This window comes from Globicephala melas, chromosome 1, assembly GCF_963455315.2.
Source record: "Globicephala melas chromosome 1, mGloMel1.2, whole genome shotgun sequence".
Lineage (NCBI taxonomy): Eukaryota > Metazoa > Chordata > Mammalia > Artiodactyla > Delphinidae > Globicephala > Globicephala melas.
In genome coordinates this window covers 57719265-57743974 of record NC_083314.1, presented here as the reverse complement: position 1 = coordinate 57743974, position 24710 = coordinate 57719265, and the positions used below count along the sequence as shown (strand labels likewise).

The 24710-nt window shown below is 37.5% G+C and overlaps 1 protein-coding gene across 14 annotated transcripts in view; it reads left to right on the top strand.

Annotated features, from left to right (window-relative positions):
• PRRC2C (proline rich coiled-coil 2C) overlaps positions 1-24710 on the top strand; it is a 98007-nt gene that overhangs the window by 53358 nt on the left and 19939 nt on the right. For 12 of the 14 annotated variants that reach the window (XM_030875493.3, XM_030875487.3, XM_030875484.3 and 9 more), the window contains 11 exons: positions 419-668; positions 1691-1901; positions 3114-5366; positions 7601-7809; positions 11914-12068; positions 13123-13936; positions 14356-14441; positions 19512-19700; positions 19840-20091; positions 21291-21383; positions 24470-24571. In XM_030875493.3, the coding sequence (XP_030731353.1) occupies positions 419-668; positions 1691-1901; positions 3114-5366; positions 7601-7809; positions 11914-12068; positions 13123-13936; positions 14356-14441; positions 19512-19700; positions 19840-20091; positions 21291-21383; positions 24470-24571 (4614 nt within the window). The remainder of the gene's footprint in view (positions 1-418; positions 669-1690; positions 1902-3113; positions 5367-7600; positions 7810-11913; positions 12069-13122; positions 13937-14355; positions 14442-19511; positions 19701-19839; positions 20092-21290; positions 21384-24469; positions 24572-24710) is intronic. The other 2 variants (XM_030875483.3, XM_030875489.3) reach the window with 2 other exon arrangements.

The window sequence follows — 24710 nt, the reverse complement described above, 5'->3', positions numbered from 1 at the left end:
AAAAGGTTTATTGTTCAGTAGTATAAGAAATAATTTGACATAAAACTCAAAATACACAAAGCATACAAATTTTCCCTGAAAAATTTCCTCCTTTTAAATTAGTAAAAGTTTGTTGATAAGGGCTTTACTGTGAAACTTCTGTGTCGTTCCTTTTTTCCATCTGCCTCATTTATAGAAACCATCTTCCGTTCTAGGAAGTGGTTTCTGCAGTATAATTAATGAGTGATTAGTTGCTTAAGTCACGTGTAAGGCAAAATGTCATAACTTATTCTTTGTTCTTTTGTCTTGCCACCTCTCACTGTCAAATGTGTTTGGAATTCTTTTCCCTCAAGGTTTCAAAAAAGCCTGTTTTCTGATTGATTGTATTAATTTATCACATGGAACTAAAGTCTCAGATGTAAGGTCCTGCTTTTTTTAGGAACAGATGAAACAGCAGCAGTGGCAGCAGCAGCAGCAGCAAGGTGTACTTCCACAAACGGTTCCTTCACAGCCATCCAGTGGTGCTGTCCCTCCACCACCACACAGACCTCTTTACCAGGCCATGCAGCCTCACCCTCAGCATTTGGCTTCTATGGGTTTTGATCCAAGGTGGCTCATGATGCAGTCATACATGGATCCGCGAATGATATCAGGTAGACCTGCTATGGATATTCCACCCATTCATCCTGGTAAGTTTAAGTTGGCATTGTCTCATGGCTCACTTGCAGTTTTGCAAGTTCAAAGTTTTTCATTTTCCCCACGTTTTTAGTCTTAATTCCTTTGAGAGTTATAATCTAGTCAGAACTTAAGTAGGACTTTTTAATCATAAAATTATGTGTCTTCTCTCAGCACAGAGTAGTTAAATGCCAGGTACTGTACCAACAGTGTGGTAAAACCAAAGAGAAAATATATTTTCTCTCTTGCAAATACTATTTTAAAATTTTCAGGTGGAAAATTGCTATCTTAGTTATAATATCTGTTATTCGCTACATTGTTTTTATTCTTTCAGGTGTTTCAGCATTTGAATTTTGTCCATATATTATATATTACAGCTTTTCAATTTTCTCTGTCATTTGCCAGCCTAACACTTGGATTTCCTAATAGTTTAGCTAAAAACAAATAAAATAGCAGTCTTTATCAGAATAAATCCAGATAATCCAGTACCAAGACAGTCTAGAGGAAAATTTAGAGGTGACAAAAATATGATCAAGAATCACATCTTTATTTTAAAATTTACACTGAAAATTTTAAATTTAAGAGGCATAATTTATAGCATATTGATCAACTAAACTAGATTAATGGGATTTTCTATAGAAAATGTTTTTCTGAAAATTTATCACTTGGTGTAATTGTCATAATGTTTAACATGCGTAGAGTCACGGTGCTTGTTATCTGATTTTTATAGGCATTATCTTTTCTTTCCTTTAAAGTAAAATAAGCTGTTCTTATGGTTTTGCTTGCTTTGCTTCCTCAATTTTTAAATCTATTTAAAAGCAACGATAAAAATCTCATTCACAGAAAAACTCAATATAATTTTCACTGATTATTTTTTTGAATTAATCAGTTTTACTTGCCAAAAGTATTTCTTTGGTTTAAATATAGAATGTCCAAATAGTAATTAAGTAATAATGTAGATTCTACGTCTATAATGATTTTGTTTCCTTCGTTCTCCTACCCCCACCCCCCAATCTTTTTCTGATCTTTTGTATAGGAATGATGCCTCCTAAGCCATTAATGAGAAGAGACCAGATGGAAGGGTCACCGAGCAGCTCTGAGTCATTTGAGCATATAGCTCGCTCTGCAAGAGATCATGCAATTTCCCTTTCTGAGCCTCGTATGATGTGGGGATCAGATCCCTATCCTCATACTGAGCCTCAGCAGGCCACCACTCCCAAGGCAACAGAAGAACCTGAGGATATAAGGTAATTATTAAAATTATTAGTAGACCAATAGAATATTGTGGGGAAACGAAAACTGTGTAGTCTCTCTGAAGATCTTTCTGATTTAGGACTGAGCCACCGATCTGATTTTCTCCCATTTTAGTATGCCTTATTTCATTCTAGGACGTATTTTCCTTTTTCTGGCATTTCTGTATTGATTAGGGCATTTTGTAACGTAGTTCTGTACACTTAGTTAAATGCTGAAATTCAGTGGTAGATGTTAAAATTGGCAAGATTCTGCTGTTGATTAAGTACTTGACATGTAATGTGGCTAAAGTGTGGATGTAGTTCTTCCACTAACGAGAAATATGGTAGACATTTAATTATCGATATCTTATGGAAGTTTTCTAAGGCTGAGTTGAGGACAAACACTAATTTACAGAGTTACTATGAAGTGTCAGACAATTGGTGATCTCTAACAGTTTATAACCATGAAGTTAGAACTTCTGCCCTTTTAAGGAGTATGTTATGGTGTTTTAAAATTCTGATTCAGTGGGAAAGATGGACCTACTCTAATGCACTCTCGTTATAAGTGGAAATGACTAGTTTCGGTCTTAAAAATTCACATCAGCATGGTCTAAACTTCCTCTTAAGGAATGAGCTTCATTTGTTTTTAATTGTGGGGGTAGAAACATAGCATATCTGCCCTCCTATCAGAATTTTAAGTGTGTAGTATAAGCATAATGTTGTACAACAGATCTCTAGAACTTTTTAATCTTGCACAACTGAAATTTTTTACCCATTTAATCATACTCATTTCCGCCTTCCTCTTAGTCCCTGGCAATCGCCTTCTGTGTGGATGAGTTTGATTACATTATATAGTATATATAAGTGGAATCATGCAACATTTGTCCTTCTGTGACTGGTTTATTTCACTTAGTGTAATGTCCTCATCCATGACATAACATGTAGCAGGATTTTCTTTCTTTTTTTAATACTAAACAACATTCTATTGTATGCATTTACCACATTTTCTTAAGCCATTCATCTGTCGGTAGGCATTTAGGTTGTTTCTATCTGTTGGCTATTATGAATAATGTTGCACTAAACTTTTTATAGAGACATATAAAGCTCTTTATGATTAGAATCCATTTTTTTCTTTTTAAATTAGAGGGGTTATTTTGCTGTACATGTACCTGTGAGAAAGATTTTTGCCTTGATGGCTGTTATTTCTTTGAATTCTCCTTATCATAGGCCTGAAGCCCCATTGGATCAGGAACAGATAACTGCTGCTTATCCAGTAGAACATAGTCAGTTAGCGGCTCATCCAAAAGCAGACTTTGTCAGAGAATCAAGTGAGACAGAAGTACAGAAGTTTTTAAGCAGATCAGTGGAAGACATTAGACCTCATCATACTGACACAAATAATCAGCCTGCTTGTTTTGATGTACCTGATCAAAAGACTGTATCCACTCAAGAAGAGCGAATTTCAGCTGGAGAAAGTCAGCCTGCCCGGAAAAGAAGTGTTTCCCATGGATCTAACCATACTCAAAAATCAGAGGAGCAGAGAAATGAGCCATCTGCAAGCATTCCTAAAGTAACTAGCAGATGCATTGATTCAAAAGAACCAGCAGAAAGGTCAGAGGAAAAACCAAAAAAAGAGGGCTTTATACGATCTTCTGAAGGACCAAAACCTGAAAAACTGTATAAATCTAAATCGGAAACTCGTTGGGGCCCAAGGCCTAGCTCCAACAGAAGAGAAGAAGGTAATGATAGGCCTGTGAGAAGATCAGGTCCTATTAAAAAACCTATACTTAGAGATATGAAAGAAGAACGAGAGCAAAGGAAGGAGAAAGAAGGAGAAAAGGGAGAAAAGGTCACCGAAAAAATGGCAAAACCTGAAAAGACAGAAAAGAAAGAGCCTCTTCCTCCACCCCCACCACCTGTAACACCGCTTCAGCCACAGTCGGTTCCACTGCCACCTCAACCAGAACCAGAGAAATTTCCTTCAGTAGAAACTTCACCTTCAACTTTGGTGCAAAAGCCACCTCAGGATACTGAGAAGCCTTTGGAACCTGTAAGTAGTGTTGAGGTAGAGCCTGCAGCTAAAACTGTAAACCAGCAAACTGTCCCAGCACCAACAGTCAAGGAAGAAAAGCAACCTGAGAAAGTCATCAGCAAAGACCTTGTTACAGAGAGGTCTCGACCAGATTTAAGACCAACCACTAAGAAAGAATCAGCTTTACCCCCTAGGGCCTATTGGAAAGAAGCTAGAGATAGAGATTGGTTTCCAGATCAAGGGTACAGAGGTCGAGGCCGAGGTGAATATTACTCCAGGGGGCGAAGCTATAGAGGCTCTTATGGAGGGCGTGGCCGGGGTGGTAGAGGACACACTCGAGACTATCCTCAGTATAGAGACAGTAAGCCACGAGCAGAGCATGTGCCCCCAGGGCCCCTCAGACAGCGAGAAGAAAGTGAAACACGAAGTGAGAGCTCTGATTTTGAAGTAGTTCCCAAAAGAAGAAGACAGCGAGGTTCAGAGACTGACACGGACAGTGAAATTCATGAAAGTGCAAGTGACAAGGATAGTTTAAGCAAAGGTAAACTTCCCAAAAGAGAGGAACGGTCTGAAAACAAAAAACCTGTAAAGCCTCCATCTTCTTTCAAGCCTGAAAATCATGTCCGAATAGATAGTAGACCTCTAGAAAAACCTTTTGTAAGGGATGATGATAAATCTAAACCAGGCTTCCTTCCTAAAGGAGAGCCTACAAGGCGAGGCAGAGGGGGAACATTCAGACGTGGTGGAAGGGATCCTGGAGGTCGCCCGTCACGCCCTTCCACTTTACGAAGACCTGCTTATCGGGACAATCAGTGGAACCCAAGGCAGGCAGAAGCTCCTAAACCAGATGATGGAGAGCCACCAAGAAGACATGAGCAGTTTATTCCTATGCCAGCAGATAAACGGCCTCCAAAATTTGAGCGAAAATTTGACCCAGCTAGAGAGAGGCCCCGAAGGCAGCGTCCTACCCGACCACCGAGGCAAGATAAACCTCCCCGATTTAGACGGCTAAGAGAGAGGGAGGCTGCTTCAAAAACCAATGAGGTGGCAGTGCCCACAAATGGCACAGTTAGTAATGTGGTTCAAGAACCAGTTAATACTGCTGGGGATGTTTCTGGGAATAAGACACCAGACTTATCTAATCAGAACTCTTCAGATCAGGCAAATGAAGAATGGGAAACAGCTTCTGAAAGCAGTGATTTCAATGAGAGGCGTGAAAGGGATGAAAAAAAAAATGCTGATTTGAATGCACAAGTGGTTGTGAAGGCTGGAGAGAATGTTTTACCTCCAAAAAGGGAAATAGCAAAGAGAAGTTTTTCTAGTCAGAGACCTGGCATAGATCGCCAGAATCGGCGTGGCAACAATGGTCCACCCAAATCCGGAAGGAATTTCTCAGGTCCTAGGAATGAAAGAAGAAATGGCCCACCATCAAAAAGTGGAAAACGAGGGTGAGTATTTTGTGTTAGATATAATTACTTACGCAACTTCTCTTTTTTTTTTTTTGGCCGCCATGCGGCTTGTGGGATCTTAGTTCCCTGACCAGGGATTGAACCTGGGCCCTTGGCAGTGAAAGCACAGAGTCCTAACCACTGGACCACCAGGGAATTCCCTAGTTTTGTACCTTTAGCGAAGCTAAAAGTATACTTCTTGGTTGAACTGTGCAAAGGAACTAGTCTGTAGAGGGCCAAGACATTCTTCTCCTAGAATTTTTTTCTATTCTAAAAGTGTAAGGGTGCTTGAGAAAGAGGTTAGTGTGTCTCAGGAGTCTGCCTGTTGTTACGTTACATTTCCCAAAAGAGTCCTGTTAGGAATTTGTAGGTTTGGGAAAATCTACACACCTAGGGCAGGACCTATACAGTGTCTTCCATTTGGTAAATCATCTTACTGATGATGAGCAGCCTGCCTTTCTTTCTTGGTTTCTCTTTGGAAAACTGGTGCTCACAGGTGTCCTCTGGGACTTAAATTAATATGTTGTAACCATATACAGTCACTCTGTACTGGTTTCTAGAGAGTGAATGTTGAAAGTTAAGGATAAATTATATTCCTCACTCAAGTTGCAAACCTACAATAAATGATCCAGCTTAGAGAGAGGCCTAGAAAGCAAAGTCCTGCCCAACCACCAAGGCCACCAGTAACATAAATACCATGTCATTGGTGGTGTTTTTAAAAGAATTTTTCTCAGCTATGCTAAACTTGGTCTGTTTTTTTAAATATTAAAATGTTGGTTATAGTAAATTATTATTATTATGTTTAGTATTAGGAAACATTATAAAGTAGCGTTATTCCTAGTTTTAAATCTAGACTCTGGTATTTACTAGTGGTATAAACTCTGCTTCCTCACCAGTAAAAGGGGGAGAAAGTAATAGTACTTATAAAAATGTGTGAAGATTTAGTGACATGATATTTGTGAAACTTAATGTAACACCTGGTATATAGTAAGCAACTATTATTATGGCCTGCCCGTTTGTTCTTTTTTTTTTTAAAACCAATTCCCAGATTTGCAGCCTGAGCTGGTAGGAAATTTATTCAGGCAAAGTATCTTAATCTGCATTGGTTAGTTACTGACACTTAGCATTTCAGGTTACTATACCAGTCAGCAAAAATATTTTTGCTTTCTGATAATTTAGACGAAGTTCCAGGGAAATAATACTACCAGTTGTGTTTGAGTACCTGCTTAACACAGAATTTAAATCTCCCTTTAAAAGTCAAAAGAATAGGATAACATATAAGTTAAAATAACAACGTATCAATAGTTGTTGACTGTAACCAAACTATTAGAATTTCAAGTAATAATACTCAGGGAAAAATTGATCAGATTTGTGTGCACTGTAGATCTCAACTACTTAGCAAGACTTTTGTGCTATGTAGATGATAACAACTTTGAACCTGCAGAAATAGCAGTTACTGGCTGTAGTGAAATGAATGTTTTGCAAGAGTCCCATTTAGAAGAAATGAATTCATTCTTCACCTGTTTGAGGTCATGCTTTTTGTCAGCCTCTTGTTAAGCTTTTATCTTGAGTAATACTATAGACTGAGCTGGAAATGAATTGGTAAGGCCATTTTTCATGGTGTATTTTCATGAAGTTTTTATAAAATGAACCCAAGAAAAGAATCTGTTAGGTAAAAAAAAACCCTGTAGAAATACCTTTGGTTTTGTGACGTGAATCGTTTCCATATTAAAACTGGTTTTTAAAATGTTTACATGTATATAAATCTGATTGAACTTTAAAAAAAAAAACATACTTGTAGTATAAGCATAGAATTCTTTAAAAAGACATTTTCATATGCTGCCCTCTTGTGGAGAAGATCCACTAGTGAATACTTTGGACTAGCTTGGATCACAGAAATTTTCTGCTGTAAACAATGTTGATAGCTCATTTATCACATGATAGACACAGTAAGAATAGACACGATAAGAACCTTCAGAGGATAATTAGAATTCTAGAATTTAATTGCTGGAAAGAATCCTAAGGAGCTTGTCTTATCTCCTTTACTGGGAAGCTCCATCTTAGTGAAGTTGTACCCAACCAAAGTCACTAAAGCTTGTTGGTTTTAGAGTTAGGGTCTTCTATCCCACTGTTATTTCTTCTTAGATTGAACTTTAGAAACTGCCACTAAGAGCATTTTTCTTTTGTTCGGATATGTAGAGGTAGTAATAAAATCTCAAATTATTATTTTGTAGGCCATTTGATGACCAGTCGGCAGGCACAGCTGGTGCTGATCCTGTCAATGGCAGCTCTGCACACCACCAGGAAGGAGCCCCTAATGGTACAGGACAAAAGAACTCCAAAGATTCTACTGGGAAAAAAAGAGAAGAGCCCAAACCAGGCCCTAAAAAACCCAAAGAGAAAGTGGATGCACTATCACAGTTTGATCTCAACAACTATGCAAGTGCGTCTCAGGTCCCTTTTATATATCTATCTGTTTATCTATTTGTTACATTTAAATAGATACTGTAAATAAAGAAGTCATCAAAAAAGAAAGAGTTGGACTTCAAGGTAGAGATAGAGACTGGTTATGAATCACCGATATAGCTTTAACTGAAATAACACCAGCTTTTAGCATAGGCTTGAGTGCTTGATAAAATTCTTGTTAAAGATAATCCACAGAGTTTCACTGTTCTTCTTTAAAAAAAAAAAAAGAGGAAATTAACCATGCTACCTTGCTAGACAGGTGTGGGGAAGCACAGAAAACCAAATGTGAAGGTGCTTAGTTATATCTGTACATATTCTGTGTCTGAAAGGAAAGAAATATTAACCTCAGTGAGTTATGACCTTGATAAAATTGGCATCTAAGATACGATAAATAGAGAATAAATAATAGGATGGGAGGTAGTGTTGCTATGGATAAATGCTTTCAGAAAGCCACAGAGTGATAGGATATCAAATATGAAGGACAACACAGCAAGAAGGAGATATTTGATGAAGAAGTTAACAAGGAATCTCTATGAGTAGACACTTATATTGATACATGTAAAAATGTGCTATTTGCCATTCATTCAGATGAGACTTAAGCTGGAAATACTGAATAAGATTGAGAGATTTACTAAGTTAAGACCAGATAGTAGTAATGGGAAACTTGGGTTAGGTACTTTTGTTATATCAGTATTAGAGATGTAGATGAGAGTTTTCTTTCATCTAGTTAATACTTATTTATACATACTAAATTTGATTTGGGCCCAGGACTTTGGCATTATTATTTCTAGACCAGCGGTTCTCAAAGCGTGGTCCTCAGACCATCAACATCACTTGGAAATTTGTGAGAAATACAGAATCTTGGGCCCTACCCCAGACCTGCTGTATTAGAAACTCTTGGAGTGTGAAGCAATCTGTGTTTTAACAAGTTCTCCAGGTGATTCCAATGCACGCAAACTTTTGAGAGCTAATTCTAGACTACCATTTTAGGATTCACATGGGAAAGAAATAAACTTATCTTAATTGCGCGTTTTAAGAATTTTTAGAACTGTGGTTCTTAACAGGGATGGTTCTGCATTTGGCAATCTCTGGAGATATTTTTTGTGTCAAAACTGGTGGCCGGATGCTGCTGACATCTTAGTGGGTATAGGCCAGGAATGCTGCTAAACATCCTACCCTGCACAGGACAGCTAGCGCAAAATGTTAATACTGCTAAAGTTGGAAAGTTCTGATTTAGAGAGAGTGATTAAAGTAAATCCATAGGAAGCTTGGATGCTAATCTTATTGTGGTCCATGAGAAGAGATTAACATCCATCTAAACACTACATTTGGAAAATGACAAGTGAAGATTACAAAAGTCCACAGAACATGGCAGACTTCTCAAATATTTGTTTACTAGTTTCTCTTTTTCCAAACAACTTCTGGAGTAGAAATTTTGCAAAGTATTATATTATTGGATTAACACAATATAAAAAGGTAAGAAGTCAAATTATTTCTGAATTGATAATGGAAATTGAGCTATTAGTTTTAACTTGTTGAAGTTAATTTTAAGAGTCATCTTTAGGTTCTTTTCCTAAAAATGTTCTATAATTTCCTAAAAATGGTCTTCCTAATAATGTCCCATTAGCCCAAAACGTTGCAAAGCACCAGGCAAGAACAGGGTGTTGAGAACAAAGTATTGTTCACATGTCCGTAAATGCTTCATGTAATTGAGTGAACTATTCAAAAGGTTTCTAACGGAGCCCTTAGGCAAGAAAATTAAAATAATGAGTGATGGGGCTTCCCTGGTGGCGCAGTGGTTGGGAGTCCGCCTGCCGATGCAGGGGACACGGATTCGTGCCCTGGTCCAGGAGAATCCCACATGCCGCGGAGCGGCTAGGCCCGTGAGCCATGGCTGCTGAGCCTGCACGTCTGGAGCCTGTGCCCCACAGCGGGAGAGGCCACAAATGAGAGGCCCGCGTACCGCAAAAAAAAATAATAATAATGAGTGATGACATGACTATGAAGATGAGCTTTAAACACACACACTTTTTAGTTTAAGTGAAAAACCGAGATGAATTTAGAATTATGAAGAGGTCTCTTCACAAGTCTGAAATACTGGAGTGCATGACATCCTTAGAAATGTTGGACTAAAACCTTGCATTGAGATGAGCATATGCTCCATTTTACACAGTTAATTTCTTTTTTTTTCTTTTGACATCTTTATTGGAGTATAATTGCTTTACAGTGTTGTGTTATACACAGTTAATTTCTTAAAGGATTTAGAACACAAGTAGAAGCGTCATAGATAAATCAGAATCAATTGGCTTTTTCCTTTGAAATTAAACTTTTATTAGAAAAACAGTAACAGTAATAGGTTTATAAAGAGTGAAAGCCAGTCTTAGTATTTATTTTTTGTTTCCCTGTCAGTGTTTTTATAAATGCAAATTTTTAGCTATTTAAAAGGAACTGTTTGCCAGTAGATTCTCTATGATCCACTCCATGGATCCACTCCTGGCCTCCTTGCCAGGCCCCGCAAGTTATCACCATTCTGAATTGTATATGTATCATTCCCAAGCGAGTATCTATTTTTATTACGTGTTTCCCGATCAGAACATATTATATATTTATATTTGCAAAATTAAAATAATTTATTTGAATTGCCTCACCCTTTTCTTATATTTATTGTGCAAACATTATGCCTACAACCCAAAATCACATCACCTGGAATATTTTTATTTTTCTTCTAAGTATTAGTTAATGGATCTAGATTTCTTATACTCACTGGAATATAGAATTTTTTTTTTTTTTTTTTTTTTTTTTTGCTGTACGGGGGGCCTCTCACCGTTTTGGCCTCTCCCGTCACGGAGCACAGGCTCCGGACGCGCAGGCTCAGCGGCCATGGCTCACGGGCCCAGCCGCTCCGCGGCATGTGGGATCCTCCCGGACCAGGGCACGAACCCGTGTCCCCCGCATCGGCAGGCGGACTCTCAACCACTGCGCCACCAGGGAAGCCCTAGAATAATTTAACAAGATAGCCAGAATAATTGTTAGAGAATGAGTTGAAAGTATATCTTGAATTATTCTTCCACTGGGTTATTATGATGTATGTTCATCTATGCCACTTTACATTCACATGGAACTTTAACATGTATTTCATGGTTTTTAACAGCTCCACATTATAGACAATAGTCTACGTAAACTAGAGGCATTAAGAATTATAAGACCAGCTTAGTTGTTCAACACCGCGTTGTTAGCACATCAGCCTCTCAGAGCTTATTACATACATCCTTTGAAAAGGGGAAACAATAGTAATACCCACCTCTTAGAATGGTTAGATGCAAATGAGATAAAGTACTATGTAGATCTTTAATAGCACAGCACACATCTTGAGGCTGGGAGAGGTAGAGTTTAAGTGATTTGACTACGATAAGACAATTTTGATTTTTCTTTCTTTTTTTTTTTTTTTATAAATTTATTTATTTTTGGTTGCGTTGGGTCTTCGTTGCTGCATGCGGGCTTTCTCTAGTTACGGAGAGCGGGGGCTACTCTTTGTTGTGGTGCGTGGGCTTCCCATTGCGGTGGTTTGTCTTGTTGCGGAGCACGGGCTCTAGGCGCCCGGGCTTCAGTAGCTGTGGCTCACGGGCTCTAGAGCGCAGGCTCAATAGTTGTGGAGCACAGGTTTTGTTGCTCCACGGCATGTGGGATCTTCCCGAACCAGGTCTCGAACCTGTGTCCCCTGCATTGGCAGGCGGATTCTTAACCACTGTGCCACCAGGGAAGCCCTTGATTTTTATTTTAAAAAACAAGGCACTACCACTATATTGCTTAAGAAAAAAGGATGTATAATATATCATTCAAAGTAGATAGTCTCAGGACTTTTAACCTGTTTATGAAATTTTTTCATATATCTATGAAATCTTTTCAAATTTTGCTGCTAAATGGCCATTTTATGGTGTGGGAAATGACTTATATACTATGAGTTATGAGAACTAGATCTTTGCCATATCTTTTATTTTTTAATCACTACTGGACTAAACATTTCTATTTATCTTTTCAGTTGCAAAAAAATATCATTTTAAATCTTTTTGTATATCTGTAGGTGTTGTTATAATTGATGACCATCCTGAAGTAACAGTAGTTGAAGACCCCCAGTCAAATTTGAATGATGATGGTTTTACTGAAGTTGTATCCAAAAAACAACAGAAACGTTTACAGGATGAAGAACGCCGAAAGAAGGAAGAACAAATCATTCAGGTATAGCGTTTCAATTTGTTACTAGTTATTTAGATTGTTGCCCAAAATATACTAGGAAATGGTCAAGGTTTCTATCCACCTATAAGGTCAGGGCTGCAGTTATTATTCAAGTTTTGAGAATGACCTGATTTTTCACAACTTTAAACTTTTTAACCAGAATGAGGTAAATTTTAAGTAGAATGTAATCACTAGCTCACCATTTGCCTTAGAGAAGACCATCTTTACTTTATTTCAAAATATATCTTATTTGCCCCATCATACTTCATTGCAGAGTTAGGGTTAATTTTAAATCATCTTGGAAACTTAATGAATACAGCTGCCATGATCTCTAATAACTTGCAGATTCTTGACCTATACAAGTTTCTGTTGTAATCTAAATTAGTTCTTTGAAATACATAGTATGAATCACGATACATTATTTCCTTTAGATCAACCCAACACCCATTTTACTAAATGCTGACAGAGGATAAAAATAAATAGAGCACATAGGTCATACCGATAAAGAGCCCTAACAGGTGAGAGGCTTAAAAGCAGGAAACACTGTAAAAATCCTATGTGGTTGGTAATACTGAGTTTAATTGGATATAATTCTTGGGACTAGATATTTTCAGAAGTCATTTATTTGTTTATTGTTTAGGAAGATACATTGGTGCGTATTTTATATAGCATAATACCTAGCAACACTCCCAGGATTAATGCTTCTGTGGCAAACATGAGTTGAGTGAAGTCAGTAATTTTTTGTCAGGTGGGGTCAGATTTTGCTGCCAAATGAATTTAGTGCGAATTTCCTTAATTTCTTTAACTTCAGAATAGTGGAAAAGAGATTGTGGACCTGTATGTCAAGAATATATAATACATATTTGTCTTTTTTCCCCTATAGCATCTTGTAATTTAAAATCTCATTGGCAACCTTGATGTTTTTATTCTATCAAGTAGCTATTTTGTAAAGTAAAGGAGCTAAATTAGCAGTAGATAGCTTTGTTGGAATGTCTGTGTATGAACTATTACTTTCAGCTGTGTTACTGACACAAATGATTCCTGCAAATTTTTTAAGGTCTGGAATAAAAAGAATGCAAATGAAAAAGGAAGGAGTCAGACTTCTAAGCTCCCGCCAAGATTTGCCAAAAAACAGGCTACGGGAACCCAGCAAGCACAGCTTCCAGCTTTGGCTCTAGCCTCAGCTCCAGGTCCAGGTTCAGCCTCAGCTCCAGGTTCAGCCACAACCTCAGCTCCAGTTCCAGCCTCAACCCCAGCTCCAGTTTTAGCATCACCCTCGGCTCCAGTTCCAGCCCCATCTGCAGTCCCAGTCTTTACCTCCACCTCAGCTCCACTCCCAACCTTAGCCTCAGCCTCAGCTCCAGTTCCAGCCTCCACCTCAACTACAGCCACAGCCTCTTCTCCAGCTCCAGCTCCAACCCCAATCCTTGCCTCTGCTTCCACCCCAGCCTCTGTCCCCATCCTTGCCTCAGCCTCAATTCCTATCCTTGCTTCAGCTCTATCACCAGCTTCAGCTCCACCTCCAGCCACCTCAGCCCCAGCTGCCCCCACCTCAGCCCCGACTGTCCCTGCCTCAATCCCAGCCCCAACCCCTGCCCTAGTCCAAGTCTCAGTCCCAGCCCCTACTGCCCCAGCCCAGACTCAGGGACAGACTCACAAACCAGTCCAGAGTCCACTACAGACTACAACACAGTCTTCAAAACAGCCACCTCCTTCAATTAGACTGCCTTCAGCTCAGACACCTAATGGCACAGATTATGTAGCCACAGGAAAACCCATCCAGACCCCACAGTCACATGGCACTCTTACAACTGAATTATGGGATAACAAGGTGGCCCCACCAGCTGTGTTGAATGACATCTCTAAGAAATGTAAGTGTGCAACAGGAAGTGAGGGGTGGGATATGGCATGGGAATTGGGGGTTTGTTTTCAATTTTATTTATATACTCAGTATGTTTTTTCCTAGGCATTTCTTTTTTGTCAGTAGGAAGCAGTAACAGTAATCTTTTCTTAGCTTCCTTTCTTAACACCTTTGTTTCTAAGACAAGTGTGTTATATTTTTAACAGCCATATTTTATGGACACAACTTTGTGTTGATAAAACAATGGTACAGTGTTTTGGAGGAGATTATATTTATTTTGGTATGCAAGAATCTCTTTAAGTATTATATACCATGTGAAAAGTCATTGTTTTATTATCTAGCTACCATTAAAAGAAAGGGTTAAATGAATTAAAGATTATTAGCCTCTAAATTTTAATGGTCATATTTCCTGTGGCTTCTCCTTCTCAGTAGGTCCCATTAGTCCACCGCAGCCACCTTCAGTCAGTGCATGGAATAAGCCCCTAACATCATTTGGATCAGCTACTTCATCAGAGGTAGGAACAGACTTAATAATGGCTTTTGTGGGGTTAGTGTGGCAGAGTTTCCTTAAAACAGTTTTTCAAACTTTGGCATGCATCAGAATCACCTGGAGAGCTTATTAAAGTAGATTGCTGGGACCCATGCCCAGAGTTTCTGATTCATTAGTTCTGGGCTAAGGCCTGAGTACATTTCTTATAAGTTCCCAAGTGATGTTAATGCTACTGAATCTCAACAGTTATAAGCTGCTTCTCACCTTTAGACATATTAAGGTTAACATTTTAAAAGTTCTAGCTTTGTGACACAGAGAGTATAAGTGCAATTACTATTTTCTGGACTGTTCTATGTTTTTAATGATATGCACGTTTGAATAATCAGTATAATTACCTAGAAGCAGAGTTTCCGGGAGGTTGTTCTAACGTAATTTCTCAAACACGCAGTATTGGTAATTGACTATTTAGGCCAGCAATTCTTCATTCATTGAACAAACATTTATTGAGCACTTGTGATGGTATCAGGCACTGTCCTAACCTGTGGCCTTAGAAAAAGTGGGTGGTGGTGTGAAAACAGAATAAAAACCCTGTGCTCATGGGGCTTCCATTGTAGTTGGGGAGAACCAACAATAAATAACACATAGAATGTTAAATGGTGATCAGTGCTGAGGAGAAAAGCAAAAGCAAGGAAGGTGTATAAGGAATTTCCCAGGCGGTGTGGAGACAGCTTAAAATAGGGTGGCCAGAAAAGGCTACTTAGGTGACACTTGAATTAAAGACTTGAAGGAGGTAAGAGAGCATGCTATTCAGTTGTCTGAGGAAAAGTGAATTCCTGGTTCAGAGAATAGTAAATACAAAACCCTAACACAGGAGCATGCCTGGTGTGTTTGAAGAGGTCCATATGGCTGGATTGAAGTAGGGATGAAAAGAGAACAGATGAGGTTGGAAAGATAATAGGTGGAGGATCCGGTAGGGACTTCGGGCATGGTAGGAAGACAGTAGATAGTTTTGAGAAAAAGAGTGACAGCATCTGACTTTTTAAAAGACTATTCTAAGTAGTCTGTTAAGAACAGTCTGTGGGAGCAAAGAATAGATGGTAAGATGCTGTTGCAATAATCAAATGATGGTAGCTTAAACCAGGGAAGTGACATTAAAAGTGATCAGAAATGGTTGGTTTCTGGGTATTTGAAGATAGAGCTCATAAATTTACTGATGAATTAAATGTGATATGTGAGAAAAGGGAGTCAGTTATCTCCAAAGCTTTTCACTTGAGCAACAAAAGGGATAGAGTTCCCATCAGTTGAGATTGGGAAGCTGTAAAATGAATCATCATTGGGGAAGAAGATCAGGGAATTCAGTTTTGAACTTGTTAGATTTAAGATGTTTATTACACATCTAAGTGGAAATGTCAAGTAGGTAGTTGAATATAAGAATTTGTAGGGCTTCCATGGTGGCACAGTGGTTGGGAGTCCGCCTGCCGATGCGGCGGACACTGGTTTGTGCCCCGGTCTGGGAGGATCCCACATGCCACGGAGCGGCTAGGCCCGTGGGCCATGGCCGCTGGGCCTGCATGTCCAGAGCCTGTGCTCTGCGGCGGGAGAGGCCACAGCAGTGAGAGGCCCGCGTACCACAAAAAAAAAAAAAAAGAATTTGTAGTTCAGAGAAGATAGTCTAGTTTGACTACATAAATTTGTAAGTCATTAGATGGTGCTTAAGTGATGACGTTGGTTGAGGTCACGAAGGGAGAATGAGTTATAAAAGTAGTTAGAAAAAGAGAAGAGAAACAAAAACCGAGTCCCAACTCAGGGAGTTGCGGGAGATGGAGAAGCTAAGTGATGAGAAAAGTGTCCTGGAATCCAAATGAAAGATGAGTTTAAAGAGGGATAAATCAAGTGTGTCAAATGCTGCTGGAAAGTCAAGTAAGACAGACCCTGAGAATTGACAGTTGGCATTAACAATGTGGAGGTCACTGGTGACTTTGACAAAAAAAATGTTGGTGGAGCACTTGGTGCAAAAGCCTGGTTAGTGTGAATTTAAGAGAAAATGGGAGAAAAGATGAGTACAGTCGTCCCTCAGTATCGCAGCGGGATTGGTTCTAAGATCCCCCACGGATACCAGAGTCGAATGATGCTCAAGTCTCTTGTATAAAATGGCACGGTATTTGCATATATTTATCTCTAGATTACTTGTAATACCTAATACGATGTAAACGCTATATAAATAGTTGGCGGTGTGCAGCAAATTCAAGTTTCACTTTTTGGAACTATCTCGGGTGTTTTTTTGGTTTTTTTAATCCAGGGGCGGTGGAGCCCATGGATGCTGAGGCAAGGCTGACTGTGTAGAGAACCTAGAGTAGTTTTGCCATAAAAGGGGAGCAGAGAAATGTCAAGGAAGATACAGTTAAGAGATTTTGTTTTTCTTCTTTTTTCCTTTCAGGGAAGTCTTCCTGTTGTTCCCTACCCCCTGTTCAGCTTTCTGACTTAGGTCTGGAGTAGGCCTCATCATCTGTTTTGATTTTTTTAAGATCTACAGAGAACTCTTTGTAAAAATAGAATTAAGAATCACTGGATTCTGTATCTGAGATGCCCAGTTTAATCGTTTTTCCTCTGCCTATTTGTTTTGACATTATGATTAATTAGAACATTTCTTGTATAGAAAGTTGATTTTTCATTACTAATGAGAAGGATGGAGTAGAAAGTTTCTTTTCTTTGTTTTGGATGAGTGTACTGGTTTAATAATTTTATTAAAATGTTTGGTCCAGGTTTTTAAGTTGACATTAAAGTACAGGGACCATAATCTCTCAGCTGCAAGATTTTTGTTGTAGACATTCCACTACAAGTTGATAATACTAGAAGGATGCTTACATTCTTCTTCAGCCTCTTGGAGCACCAGGATATTTTGTTGGTATCTCATTTTTCTCATGCATATTTTTCTTCATCCTCTTTATATTCTTTATATTTTCTGGATAGAATGATTTTATCATCTCTCCTTGTCTTATCTATATTTTATAGACATTTTTTGTTTCAAAGAATATAATATTGTCTAACGTTCTCTAAGTCCCATTAACTATTTTAACTAGTCCCATTAACTATATTCCTATTCATTTAACTATTTATAAGTTCTTAATTGTCTTGTACATAAAATCAAGAGCTTTCAGTTATTAAGTACTGCACCATTCTCTCTTCTAAGATTAATTGTACATTTATATTGAACTGACTAGAAAATTTCAACATTGACTAAAACAGAGATGTTTATTCTAAGTTATATCAGTACTGTTTGTAGTTGAAAGTGAATGTTCAGATATTAAAAATAGATCTGAGTGACATGCCTTATTCCTACTGTTGACATTGTTATACTGATAAATATAACAATAACCTTACACAGTAATTGCCACACTTAATTTAGGGGTACCAAAAATGATATGAAATAGTGATATGATTATAAGACCAAGGCCTGAAGTTTAACTTTGTCCCTAGTTTTGTCTTTTTGTTTGTTCTTCCATGAAAAGGTTAAGTACAGTTTTTGTGGTTTCAGTTAACTGCAGTCAACCACAGCCTGAAAATATTAAATGGAAAATTCCAGGAAAAAACAGTTCATAAGTTTTAAATTGTGCACACCCTTCTGAATAATAGCGTCATGAAATCCAGTGTTCCCACCCACCCATTAGTCATTTAGTAGCCATCTTGGTTATCAAGTTGGTCGTTTTGGTGTGTTTGTGTTCACATAACCCTTACGTAACTTAATAGTGACCCCAAAGCGCAAAAATAGTGTGACTGGCAATTTGGCTGTTCTCTTACTGTGCTTAATTTGTAAATTAAACTTTATCATCAGTGTGTATGTATAGGGAAAAAAACACAGTATGTGCACTGTTGAGTACTATCTGTGGTTTTGAATGTCCACTGGGGGACATTGTTATAAACATCCTCAGGCTTACAGAACCGCATGTCATCTAACCTTCTGCTTGTCCATCTTCTGCCACTGTTCCTAATACCTGCTGTGTTCCAGCCTCACTAGGTTTTTTTTTTGGTTTTTTTTTTAATTCCTGACCTTTACACTAGATGTTTGCTCTGCCAGAAACACCTTCCACTAATCCTATAGTTTAGATTCAGTTTCAGTATGACCTCCTAGGGCCTTTTTCTAAGTGGTTTAACCATATTTTAATTTTTGCATATCCCTTATCTAACTTTTTAGTTGTTTATTTTCTTCATCCATTATAATGCAAGTTAGATAGGTAGTGTCTGCCTGGATCAGCGCCTAGCACAAAGAAGGTATTACATAAAGTAGCAGTTTAATTGATGAATGAATTTCTGATGTGTGTGCACGCCATTACCAATCACGAAGTACTTTCATGTATATTAATTCATTTTATTTTCAAAGCAGAAGTGGGTGACACTGGAATTCCTATCTTTTTTCTGCTCCATTAATTCATTCCTTTATCTCTTGCTGGTGGTGCCTTTCTGTATTTGTTTTACATTTGTTTTAAGTGATGTTTTACATTTGTTTTAACTTGAGGCTGTGATTTGCCCTTCAACCCAGGGCACTTAAAGCCAGGACTTTAAAACTTAAGTCTTGTCCTAGTTTTTATTTTATCTGTTGTTTTCTAATACAAATCAGTAGGGTTAAGGGAGTGTTCTCCTAAAACATAAACCAAGGTCAGTTAATCTCAGCTGGATGTAGATTGCTTCAGACCTTCTATTGTACTTTTAAAATGTGTGCTATTACATAAATCATTCAAATTTGAATTCTGCTTTGAAGCAAGTATTTTTTTTAAAGTTTTTATCATTATAAAACCAGAGGGTTTTTTTTTAATATCTTTATTGGAGTATAATTGCTTTACAATGGTGTGTTAGTTTCTGCTGTATAACAAAGTGAATCAGCTATACATAAACATATATCTCCATACCTTCTCCCGCTTGCTTCTCCCTCCCACCCTCCCTATCCCACCCCTCTAGATGGTAACAAAGCACAGAGCTGATCTCCCTGTGCTATGTGGCTGCTTCCCACTACTAGCTAGCTGTTTTACATTTGGTAGTGTATATATGTCCATGCCACTCTCTCACATCTGAAGCAAGTTTTTAAATGTTCTCTTACTAGGGAACAAAGAATAGTCAAGAAAGTGGAGTTGAAATTGGAATTGACACAATTCAGTTTGGTGCTCCAGCTTCAAACGGGGGTGAAAATGAAATTGTTCCTGTGCTTTCGGAAAAAACTACTGACAAAATATCTGAACCTAAAGAACAACGGCAGAAGCAGCCACGGGCAGGCCCTATCAAAGCCCAGAAGGTAAATATAGTTCATGTTCCAGATATAATTGTATGAAAGCCACTAACACTTAAGGAGAATAAATAAGTTTCAAAATTGGATTAGTTTTCAATGAATGTCTTTGATCATGATGTGTTTTTGTCATAAACATTGAATTTAGCTTCCAGATTTGAGTCCAGTAGAAAACAAAGAACATAAACCTGGTCCTATTGGAAAGGAACGTTCATTAAAAAATAGAAAAGTAAAAGATGCCCAACAGGTGGAGCCAGAAGGACAAGAGAAATCAAGCCCTGCTACAGTCAGAAGTACAGATCCTGTGGCAACAAAGGAAACCAAAGCAGTTTCAGAAATGTCTACTGAAATAGGAACAATGATCTCAGTATCGTCCCCAGAATATGGCACTAACGTGAAGGTAAGCAATGTGCAATGATTACCAGTTCAGTTGATGCAAATCACGTCTAAAATGAATGGGGAAAGCAACAACAAAATACTTTTTTTTTTTTTCTTGAGGCATATAATTCTATAGCTTATAAGGGTTATTATTTCTTACAGAGAAGATTTTATTTCATGGTGTGCATATGTGATCTAAAGAAATTCCTTACAGTAAATTATTTTTCTATGGCAACTTAATTCTGGACTATTGAGTAGTTCAAAGTGAAAAAATATTTACCGAAGATTAGAATGCTTTTCAGCGTGTTTATAGACTTTGAAAGAATTGCTCTATATTACTTTTTATTTTGTTAATGGAGTTACAGTGGACCCCTCCTTATCTTGCACACTAGTGAGATTCTGAAGTCAGGAAAGATAAACTAAAAGATAAACTTTTAGTAACTCCAGTATAGCCAGTTTTCTTTCAGGGTTGGAACAGATCATGTTTCATTGGTTGAGCACCAGAGGAATGGTTGACTTGCATTTAGGAACTACATTGAATGAAAGATGCATATCTTTAGAAATAGTCATTAAGGCAAGATACACTGAGTGACTTTATGGGGACTGACACTTGTGGGAGTAGCAAATTTATATCTGCCATTTGGTGTTTACTCCGGAACATGTATTCATGGAGAAGAAAGGTAGATGGAATCTTTCATATTACTTGAATATTTTTCTCTTTTTAATTGCCATACTACTCAGTGCATAGAAGTGAAAAGCTTGTGTGATCTAACTCTGCCATGTTTAAAGAAGAGATTCATGATGATGAACAAGGAGTTTATCCTAAAACCTAATTAATTGTGACAACTAAGATCTTGACATTCGTTTATCCATGTTTTATTTTGAAGAAAATAAAAAATCAATAGTTGAAAGTAAGCTATAGATTGAGTATAAGAACCACACAGAGTTCTTTTAGAAATCCATAGAAATAACTATTTGACACTGTTGACAACCTCCTAGTACTATACAGTATATTTTTTAAATGTATAGGACCCCAGCAGTGGTTGGAATGTGGTAGGTCCATGTTTGTTTTATCCCACTTTTGGTCTTTAAGATTTGAGTCTTAAGATCTGCTCTTCTCTCCTGCTTTCTTCCAAACAACTTTACAACTGTTAGGCTGTTATTAGAAAGTGACTCTTTAATTCAGTTTAAAACGTATTTTTTTCTATTACCACTCCACAGGAGTCTGTAACAGACTATACTACACCTTCTTCCTCTCTGCCTAACACTGTGGCTACTAATAATGCAAAGATGGAGGATACTTTGGTTAATAATGTAAGTAATCAACCTGAGATGTGGCAAGTTTGAATAGGAACCTGGCTATTGTTATCTAATACACACTTTATAACCAATATTTAACTCTTCTTAGGGAAAAAGTTGATAGTAACTTTGTATTTAGGAGCACTGTAATATAATTAGGGGAAATAGTCAAAGCTGAGTTGTTGCTTTTCCCCTGAAAGTCATCAGCTTTATGTTTAATATACAGGCTTGTGATGCTGAGGCTTGGTTTCATAAGTACTAATCCTATTAACCTGGTTTGGTAAGAATTTTTGTTCTTAGCTTTCACATTCTACAGATTCGGCATTTATTTGGTTGGTAATTTTGTTCTTAAATGACACCTTTTTATAATGCAGTGAAAGGTCATTCACTTAAAAAGACAATTAGATTATTACCAAAGATTTATGTGTTTCTTTTTGAATTTAAATTATACTGAACGTTAACAACTTCATTCCTCTTGTGAAGATTGAGCTATAATGTATATCTTCATATAGCCTTAAATGCTCTATTAACACATTATGGACCAGGGGATTTTTGCAGAAACTAACGCCTGTGGCCGTAATATGTCTCCGTTCAAAAATGTGTTAAAAGATGACAGTAAGTTATGTAAATTTAGCTCTAGTATCCCAAAGCAACCATGTTATAATTCAAGACTGTTAAAAACCAGTAAAGTCCAGTATTTGGCCTAGTTCACTAACTGACAGGTGAAAAATTGTGAGCCAAAAAAAAGTTAGGTAACCTCCCATGGAAGAAGAAGAAGAGCATTTTAGAAGTTACGTGTATGGCTCTTGTTTTGGAGAGCAGGTATGGTGGAAATTCATCTGGTCTCTTTTTTAAATATAGCCTTCTATATTAAACAAAGGCTTCTTTTAAAAAAATAACCTTTACAGATATATTTAAAGATCTCTTAAAAAGCTTTAACTCTATTATTTTAGAATAAAAATCTCAATTATCTTTTATTACAATGTCTTTCCCATGTTTTCTGTTTTTCTCTCTAGCATCAGGTATATAGACTTTTAGGTGAGATGCATTAGGGATCATTTAATCCAACTTTTGTAGTCCAGCTGAAGGAAAAAGGAGAGAAAGGAGGAAGACACACATTTTCTCTTTGTGATAAGAGAACACTTTTGGAGCTGATTAATGTAATTTGTCCAACTTATGTTATGAAGCTTCACTTCATATGCCAAATCCTCTTCCCCTGACCTTTTGGAGAAAGGTTTATTTAACCTCTTATAGCAAGTAATAGAAAACTTGGGAAGGGCAGAAAGACTTTCTGTCAATTTACTTCCTGATGTCACTACATGGATTCTCAAATATTGAATTAGTAACATTTCAGTAAGGTTTAATTATACTTGAATCATGCTGTCTTTTCTCACTTTAGAAAAATGTAGAGTATGTTACCTTTTCCAGAAAGTATATGATGCTTTCTGCCAAACAACTCTTTTCTAAAAATATAATTTATAAAATATGAATGTGGAAGGGAAGATCATTATTCTCAGAACCCTTAAAACTCATTGAAAATATCCATATGAGCATTTTAATGGTTTCTGTCTAATCTGCAAGGCTAATTAACATAGTGACTTGTACACAGAGGACTACTGAAGGGAAGACGCCCAGTCTTGGGTTTAAGTAAATAGTCTATATTTGATTTTTAGCAGTGTATCCAGAGTATGTTTGAAAACAAGATCAGTTTGGGTCAGGGAGCATTATAAAAGGTGATAAGTTTGGAATGATTTCACAGTGTTGCTTATTTGTGCCAAGTTTGGTGGTGATTCTGAGCTTAACGTAGTGTTAAAAACAAACGTCCTACATGGGAAAAAATTTTAGGACCTTTTGAAATGTCCCTTTCTAATTCATTAGTCTGGGGGCTCCATTTTATGCATAGAACTTTTGTCTTTTTAAAAATTAAACTGGGGAATTCCCTGGTGGTCCAGTGGTTGGGACTCTGCACTTCCATTGCAGGGAGCACGGGTTTGATCCCTGGTTGGGGAACTAGGATCCCACAAGCCGTCTGGCGTGGCCAAAAAATTAAAAATTAAAATTAAACTGAAAAAAAGCCTTATTTCCCGAGGCTTAACGCACTTTTTAAGGATCTTAGCTAATATTTATTGGTTGTAGTACCTTATATTACAATTGTTTGGAATCTTGAATGTCTTGAAGATTTAAATGCAGGTGGTGTTTTGATTATTATGGCACAGCTATTTTAAAGATTTATAAAATAATCTCCATTAGATTGTCCATAGTACCACAAAGTGATTATCTTAAACCCACCCCCAACAACTCAGTCATTGTGTTTAAACAACTGACTGAACCATCATGTAGTAGTACAAATCAATCATATAGTAGTACATAATAAACTCTCAAGATCCAGAGACTTAGAGGAAGAAAAGAGATATGAGTAGTGAATTTCTAGTATCTTCAAGTTTCTAACAGTACTTGCCATAATCATGTCTTACTATAGCAAAGCAATTTGGTTAGTGTAATGAGGTGGGGGTGATACTATATATTTTCCTCTCAACATTACTTTTGTTCTTGAATCTAGTTATAAGTTGACTAGGTTGCTGTAAAGAGAATAATTTCTTATACTTACCCTATCATGTTAAATGCTTCTCATAGAACCTGTGGGCCCTGTAAATGGTGGAAATTATATTACTTAGAGCTTTGCTATACAGCGTATGGTCCAGGGACCAGTAGCATCAGCATCACCTGGGAGCTTGTTTGAAAGGCAGAATTTCAGGCCTTCCCCAGGCCAAGTGAATCAGAATCTGCATTTAACAACACCCCCAGGTGTTTTGTATATATATTAAAATATAGGAAGCATGACCTTTGAGTTTTTACCTTGTGTTTGCGACAGATTCTTTTTCTGTCAATTTATGCATAAATAAGCAGATATAGTATTTCTTCTCAGAAGTTTTATCTAAGATGTCCAGAATTATCAGTTACTATAAATACAGTGTAACTAAGCAGTCAAATATTCCTCTTGGCTCTGATGAAAATAGCCTTAGAATACATTAGCATTATCTTTAATGGGGCTTTTGTAGCAGACTTAGTTAGATTATAATATGTGTTGCCTACCTTTTCAGGTGCCCCTGCCCAACACCCTCCCCCTCCCTAAGAGGGAGACTATACAACAGAGCTCCAGCCTAACTTCAGTTCCTCCCACTACTTTCAGCCTCACCTTCAAGGTATGTACTATATCCATTTCTAACGGTCCTTGATTATTGTATGCAAGGGGACATAAGTTAACAATACTCTTGGTATTTTTACTAGTTTTGTGTGAAAAGCAGCAACACTAAGCTGAAGAAATGATGTCAAATTATACCT